Below are 7,936 nucleotides of genomic sequence, written 5' to 3' on the forward strand. Positions count from 1 at the left end.
ATTTTTACGTGGAGGTGAAAATAATGTTTCACAAGAACAAAAATATGTTGCAAGTGGTGGTAGCTTGGCGGTGCCAGATTTGACACCTTAAAACGGAGCTCTCTAACCAGGCTAAATTGCAAGGAATACACACATTACTTTCACAGAAGCTAGGATGACATCTTGCATAAAAACCGTGCTAAATTGCAAGGAATACACACGCTGGCCGTCGGCTTATGGCCAGGAAGCCACCACAAGTTGGCCTTGGCCCTCTGGCGTATCTCCCTAGGTATGCCCGACGGTCCGGGCCCTCGGCATATGACCGTGCGTGGGAGCCATCTAGACTGTGCCACGTGTCCATGTAATCCGGCATACACGCCTCCGCTGTCAACTGGACAATATTGTTATTTTTTCCGAAGACCATATAGAAACGCTTGGAGAAGTATATATACTGACAGTTTTTGTATGTTGACGGCTTTGCGGCTGGCTGGCGACTAGGTCATTACTAAGGGCGCTATATGCTGAGGGATGCCATCGTTTATGCCAAGATCCCTTGGCCTATGTCGATGGTTCAGGGCCCTCGGTATTGGGCATGTTCCCTGGTGAGGTGATGTATGTAACCTTCAAACATGGACATCAGGGAGAACCAAACTGGTACGTACGAAAGCTAAGGAGAGGCGACCGGCAGGCGACGACCAAAACCCATTTAGGGTTCCGTCCCTCTCGTCAGCGATGCCGGCGGTCCGCTCCGCCTCCGGTGGCCTTGGGCCTTGAAGGTGTGGCGGACCACGGCCTCTCGCCGGCGGGAGGTTTTCCACTCTTTGTTTAGCCTATGTTCAGTGTCTTCTTCGGGATGTTGAGGCGACGGCTACGTCCTAAAGTCAAAATAAGGTCCCGCTGGTGGTGCATGTAGCGTCGCCAGAGGGCGCGTGGAGTCATGTGTCCGGCGGATCTCATGGGATCTGGTAAGTTTTCGTGTTTGGTGTGTTTTCAGGTTAGTCTCTTTCGATCTACGGTTGTCATGAATGGCGATGGTTGCTGCTCTCGTGTGCTGGTTCTTCGTGGCCTTAGCTCGACGACTTCTCGTCTGTCTATTACAACAAGCTCTACTACAACAAGCTTTGTCCGGCTCTGTGATGGAGGGGCGATGACGGCGGCACGCCTTCGGCTCGCGCTAGTGTTTGTAGTCGTCGCTAGATCAGACATATTTATAATTTTTATTACTTTTAGATCTCTTTGTACTACTGTTGATGATTTTTAATAGATCAGTGGAATTTGGTAAGAAAAAAAGTGGACATCAGGATTTGGTTCTTCGATCCGCTCCGAAGTATGTGCGTTCGTAGGAAAGGTGGGCAAGCTATTAGCTAGCATGGGTGCAGCAAATCCCCGTCAACGTTTTTTTTTTTTTTTTGCTTTTATTGGAAACTTTTCGATCGTGGCCGCTGCGCCACAAAACCCTTGTCGACGATTCTCCACGCACGGCCGGACCACAGAACCTTGTCGACCATCGATTGTCTTCATGCACCCAAGGCCCAAGCGATCACGTCTTGACGTGTCACCTGCCACCTCCGCGGCAACCCCTCCGCGTCCGGCCTATAAAATCAGCACTGCTCCTCTCGTCCTCTCCCATCCTACTGCAAGTACAAAACCTCACACAGCCCATCAGCGACTACAACCTCATCCTATTTTTCATATCGAAATGGCTTCTTCTTCCGTGCTGCTCGGAGCCGCAGGTGCCGCCGTGCTCACCGGCACTTCCGCCGGCAAGGCCGTTCCACGGCCGTCCTTCCTGGCTGCTCGTCCCCGCACCGTGACCGGTGGCCGCCTCTGCCTGCAGACCCCACCCAGAGCGTCTCCGGTATGTGTAGCAAGTGTTCGTTCATGACTGGATCGTGTCTTCATGTGGATTACATTTGCGTACGCCGATACTTAATTGATCTCTTAGATCATATTCTAACATACACGCATATGTATGCCGCAGGAGTACAACAAGGCTGCGGATGCCACTGAGGACGCCATCGAGGGCGCGAAGGGGGTGGCCGCGGAGCTGAAGAAGGGCGTGGCAGAGATGGCGGCGGCTGTCTCGGGTGACACGGACAAGGCTGTGGAGGCGACCGAGGAGGGCACCAGCGAGGTGGCGGCTACGGCCAAGGACCTCGGCGAGCAGGCAAAGGGGGCGGCTGAGGAGGCATGGGACGGTGCCAAGGACGCCGCCAAGGGTGTCACCGACAAGGTCGCCGCCGAGGCCAAAGCCGCGGCCAAAGAGTAGCTCTACTATTATACGATTAATCAGTCCGACGACCTGTATGCATACACTTTGATACTAGACATAAGATAGTTGTATTCATTCTCTCTCGTACAGGATTATCACTCTCTCGTTACATGATGTCAATTTCTTTATATTGATAAATTTATATCGACCAGCACTTGCATGCTCCTGGTAAATCGAATTAGGTCTAGCTTTTGGGATATATATATAACCTCACTCAAACCTTTTTTAAACAATTTCCACCAAAGTTAGATATTCTTCTGGAAGACGTAGGCACACACACGAGGCGTTTTTAAAAAGTTATGAAAAAAGAGCTGAAATAATTCAAAGCACACATACAATACACATATACTATTCTCACACGATTCAAGGTTTATGTAATCCTTATGATTTTTCCCCGCAAAAAAATTCCTAATAATTTGATCCACGTCATTCTGTAAGTGGATTCCGTACCATTTCTTCAGTAGCTGCATTGTTGGTGGCATTATTCGTTTTTACGGATTTGTCTTCTTTTTCTTGAGGCGTGCCTCGAATTTGTATCTAAGATTCTTTTATCACGTGGTATATTCATGTTGTTGCTAGTTTTATTTTACAAAAAAAATCATGTCTTAAATGTTTATCATGCGACCCAAAAAATTAATCAAAAAACTTATGATCTTCGTGGAGTATTACCGAAGGAGCAATCAATATACAAGCATTGAATAGTCCCTTTCTCATTAAAACAATAATTCATTTGTTTCCCGTTCCATTTAACCAGAACTAGATTATACCCCGATGCCGGATATGCATTAACCCAAAATGAAGAAATGTGAAGATAAAATAAAAGAAATGTGCATAGTTTGTTCTCGTTTGAACTACAAAGGAAGTAAAGCCATGTGCTCAACTGATCGGAAGTTCAAGTTGGCTCTGGGATTGGTTGCGTTATAGCAAGGACTAAATAAGCTCCCCGCAAAAAAAAAAGGGAATAAGCTACAATGAAGTAGACCTAGTGCGACTTAATACAACAATACACAAATGTAACCCACTTAAGGCCATAGGGTTTCAATTTTATGCCAGATAGTAAAATTCGAGAAAGACTTTCTATATATTGGAGGGCACTCTGTCAATCACCATGTGAATCAAAATATTGGAGGGCACCCCCATGACTTCATTTACATTACATCAAGCAGTTCAGTTGCACACAGTAGATACATGTTTCAATCGCCCTACTCACTTGTAAATTGTGTCCAACATCCTGATGGTGAGGCGATATATAGTTTGTTGCCAACTGTGCGAGTATCTTATTCTCGGAGGCCACTTGCAAGCATATAGTGCAGTCAAGCTAATGAACTTCGGAAAAACATTCCAAACTCTTAAATGGTTGCGAAAGCGAGATCAACTTTTTCTAGCATATGAGGAAACCATATATTACCTTTGTTTCTTAACGTAAGATGTTTTGCCAAACTAAGTTAGTTTTCCAAAATATTCTGTTATGGAACAAATGTAGTACTGATTTATTGTAAACTTCAAACTGGGCAACATTCTGAAAAACAGTAACCCATACTATAAAATTGTTAAAGTTAAAAACAAAGACTACACAATGGTTGGGTCTCAACATTTTTAGCTCGAAATTTCCTTGAATGCCGTGAGAACATAAAATATTTTACTATAACTTTTATTTTTCTGAAACTTCGAAATCTGTTTTCGAGTTTGTCGAAAATTCTAAGAACCCTAGTGAATGAGCCGACTCAAACCAAGCTAAACCGGGTCGTTGTCCACAGACTCTTCCATGTACACGCCAAGAGTTAGATTCTGAGTCAACCAAATAATCATCGTGTTTTATGGATCTTTTTTCTTAGACATTAATGACCTCGAGAGTCCGATATGTGTTAAAATTCCCTAAATTGTACTACTTTCGTTCACTAGTATAGTACGACGTCTTGGCAAGCTAATTTAGCTTGCAAAAAAAGTCTTATAGTAGTGAACACACAGGAATTAGCGTATTTGTTAGTTGTTACTTTCAACGGTTTTGCTATGTCTCGGTTAACTGAGAATTTCTTAAGTCTAAGTCACTTACAAAAAATTGCTGAGACATAGACACACCCTACTTTCAATCAGTGACCATGCGCCTATTAGCCCACTTGTTATTTCTCATGAATAATTAACGGTTTGCTATTTGCAGTTATAGGCTTTCAAATTCAAAGGTGCGAGTTCAGCACACGGAGAGATCAGTGATGACGTCTGGCAAATATCTTGAGCTCGGACGTAATCCTCAACATCAAACGTAGACGCGAGGATTTGGGGTTTTCATCCGTTCCAAACAGGTCACGTACGTACGTACATAGGGCTTGCACGAGAGGTGGGCGCGCCAAAGATTCTTTTTTCTTCTTTCTATTCCAGGCAAAACTCTCCCGGGTCACGAGTATGTCTGCGGCACCGCAGAACCTTGTCGACAGTCGCTGCACCACACAACCTTGCCGACCACCCCCGCCGCGTCGTCGTGCATCGACGGGCAGCGATCGCGTCTCGACGTGTCACCTCCCTCCTCCCCTTCGCGGCTTCGCCCCGTCCATGTGCATGCACACGCCCTGCCTATAAAAACGGCACCGCACCATGGATCAAATAAGCTCACACACAATCCATCCCATCCATCAGCGCCAAACTGACCAAGTTTCCTTCGCCGGCGCTCAGAAACAGAACAGTAATGGCTTCTTCATCTTCCATGCTTCTCGGAGGAGGCGCGGGCGCCGCCGCGCTCACCGCTGCCGGCAAGGCTCTTCCCGGGCCGTGCTTCCTCGCCGCTCGGCCTCGCACCGTCAGCGGGGGCCGCCTCTGCCTGCAAACCGCTCCCAGATCGTCTCCGGTACGCATGCATGTTTCCGATATATCGAGGACCTGTTTCACATGCATGCTCAAGTCCATTATGTGTGCACTGGCACGTGTTTGTTCCTGAGAGATGCTGACATGCCTTTGACTCGTGCGACAGGTGTATAGCAGCGCCTCGGACGTCGCCGGCGAAGCCGTCGAGAGCGTGAAGGGCGTGGCCGGGGAGGCCGCGGGAAAGGCCTCGGACGCCAAGGACAGCGTGGTGGATGCGGCGGGGGACGCCGCGGGCAAGGCACAGGAGGCGGCGGAGGGCGCCGTGGAGGGCGCCAAGACCGGCGGCGAGAGCTTGGTGGACGCGGTCAAGGACGGCGCCAGCAAGGTGTCCGAGACGGCGCAGGACCTCGGCGGGCAGGCAAAGGACGCGGCGGAGGGCGCGTGGGACGCCACCAAGGACGCCGCGCAGGGCGTCGCTGACAAGGTCGCCGCCGCGGCCAAGGATTTGAGCTGAACATTTGCTCCTTTTTGCACTTGCATATCACTCTGATCATGTTTCGGTGTCTGACCATTGGAGCTCTGTAATTTAGTATGCTTTCTAATGTGAGAGCACCTTCTGAACTGCGCGCTCGTCTGATCCGTCTTAATGTCAACTGTGTCAAAAATGGAAACAATAGATTTTCATTGTATAGAGGTTTTGACATACTCCTACCATGATGCCAAATGGATAAAAGATGAAAAAAAAACTGGGGTGCTAACTAGTTATGTTACTTACACACCTTAAGAAAAGATGAATCAACAATGCAATAAATGACATAATGTATAAAACTACATATAAGTTACTAGGTAATAGCTTAGACTAATATTACTAGTCTAAGTTAATCCCAACTATGACTAGCCTTAGGCTTTTCACAACGGGTGTTACTTAGAACGGTATTCTAGGTATTTTTTCTTATATGCAATATATTAAATAAATAAAGAGATTGTTGTTGTATCTTATTATAAACGCGACAAGAAAATAATTAATAATGATAAAGGAAAACGCAGCGGAGACACAAGATTTAACGTGAAAACCCCCTTCCAACACAGACAAGGGGAAAAACCACGAGCGCCAGCCAGCAAATATTTCGCTATATTGGGGAGTGTTTACAAATGCCGGTGGTTATCTTATATACGCTTCAGCCCAAGCCTCCAGCGACGGGTCTCGCTCCGCTGGTTAAAAGTTAGCCTCCCTTTAGTATATGAATTAGGATCACAATATAACAAACTCCACCTTGAAACAAATTTCATCTTGGAGGCGACTGTCGTGGATGTGGTTCATACGGTGGGCCGTGCCACGAAAGTGTTGTATCACTATATTTGGATGTGGTTCGGCGATGTCGACGACGCCGCTGACGCTCCGCCCTCCTTGGAGACGACTCGCTCCTTGGGCACCGAAGGGGGAGCGACTGGGGACTCGCCCCCCAGGCCCTTCCCCGCTTCAGGCTCAACGACCGCTTTCGCAGCCGCATCCTCAGCCGTATTAGCCGCTGCTTCGACCTCAGGCGCTTTTGTCGTTGCGTCGGCACCTGCAGCCCACTCGGCAGTTTCGGCACCGATGGTCCTCGTCGCGGCCGCAACATCCGCCTGCGACACGGTCGCATCAACAAGCTCGCTCGGCGTATTCATCGCCTCGACGACCCTCCTCGCCCCGGCCGCCTCAGCGGCTTTCTTAGCTTCGGCCGCCTTCGTCGCCGCCGCCCCGCGCGCAAGGGCAGACTTCTTCAAAACCTTCTGATGGCGTGTATTTCACACGTTCGTTGGGAACCCCAAGAGGAAGGTATGATGCGCACAGCAGCAAGTTTTCCCTCAAAAAGAAACCAAGGTTTATCGAACCAGGAGGAGCCAAGAAGCACGTTGAAGGTTGATGGCGGCGGGATGTAGTGCGGCGCAACACCGAAGATTCCGGCGCCAACGTGGAACCTGCACAACACAACCAAAGTACTTTGCCCCAACGAAACGAGTGAGGTTGTCAATCTCACCGGCTTGCTATAACAAAGGATTAACCGTATTGTGTGGAAGATGATTGTTTGCAGAGAAAACGAGTAAAAACAATTATTGCAGCAGATTTGTATTTCGGTATTAAAGAATGGACCGGGGTCCACAGTTCACTAGAGGTGTCTCTCCCATAAGATAAAAGCATGTTGGGTGAACAAATTACAGTCGGGCAATTGACAAATAGAGAGGGCATAACAATGCACATACATGTCATGATAAGTACGAGTGAGATTTAATTGGGCATTACGACAAAGTACATAGACCGCCATCCAACCGCATCTATGCCTAAAAAGTCCACCTTCGAGGTTATCGTCCGAACCCCTTCCAGTATTAAGTTGCTAACAACGGACAATTGCATTAAGTATGGTGCGTAATGTAATCAACAACTACATCCTCGGACATAGCGCCAATGTTTTATCCCTAGTGGCAACAGCACAGACACAACCTTAGAACTTTCGTCACTGTCCCGAGTGTCAATGCGGGCATGAACCCACTATCGAGCATAAATACTCCCTCTTGGAGTTAAGAGCAAAAACTTGGCCAAAGCCTCTACTAATAACGGAGAGCATGCAAGATCATAAACAACACATATGTAATAACTTGATAATTAACATAACATGGTATTCTCTATCCATCGGATCCCGACAAACACAACATAGAGTATTACGGATAGATGATCTTGATCATGTTAGGCAGCTCACAAGATCCAACAATGAAGCACAATGAGGAGAAGACAACCATCTAGCTACTGCTATGGACCCATAGTCCTGGGGTGAACTACTCACTCATCACTCCGGAGGCGACCATGGCGGTGTAGAGTCCTCCGGGAGATGAATCCCCTCTCCGGCAGGG

The 7,936-nt window shown here is 47.8% G+C and overlaps 2 protein-coding genes across 2 annotated transcripts; both read left to right on the forward strand.

The window, feature by feature from the left end:
• The first annotated feature begins 1,598 nt into the window (after positions 1-1,598).
• Positions 1,599-2,334, forward strand: LOC124676225. The gene is made up of 2 exons (XM_047212298.1): positions 1,599-1,837; positions 1,961-2,334. The coding sequence occupies exons 1-2, from the start codon at positions 1,679-1,681 to the stop codon at positions 2,246-2,248; spliced, it is 447 nt and encodes a 148-aa protein (XP_047068254.1). The 5' UTR covers positions 1,599-1,678; the 3' UTR covers positions 2,249-2,334.
• A 2,506-nt stretch (positions 2,335-4,840) lies between these two features.
• On the forward strand, positions 4,841-5,736 carry LOC124675778 (late embryogenesis abundant protein 19-like). The gene is made up of 2 exons (XM_047211854.1): positions 4,841-5,090; positions 5,214-5,736. The coding sequence occupies exons 1-2, from the start codon at positions 4,932-4,934 to the stop codon at positions 5,559-5,561; spliced, it is 507 nt and encodes a 168-aa protein (XP_047067810.1). The 5' UTR covers positions 4,841-4,931; the 3' UTR covers positions 5,562-5,736.
• The last annotated feature ends 2,200 nt before the right edge of the window (positions 5,737-7,936 follow it).

Source organism: Lolium rigidum, chromosome 7 (genome assembly GCF_022539505.1).
Source record: "Lolium rigidum isolate FL_2022 chromosome 7, APGP_CSIRO_Lrig_0.1, whole genome shotgun sequence".
In the NCBI taxonomy this organism is placed as follows: Eukaryota; Viridiplantae; Streptophyta; class Magnoliopsida; order Poales; family Poaceae; genus Lolium; species Lolium rigidum.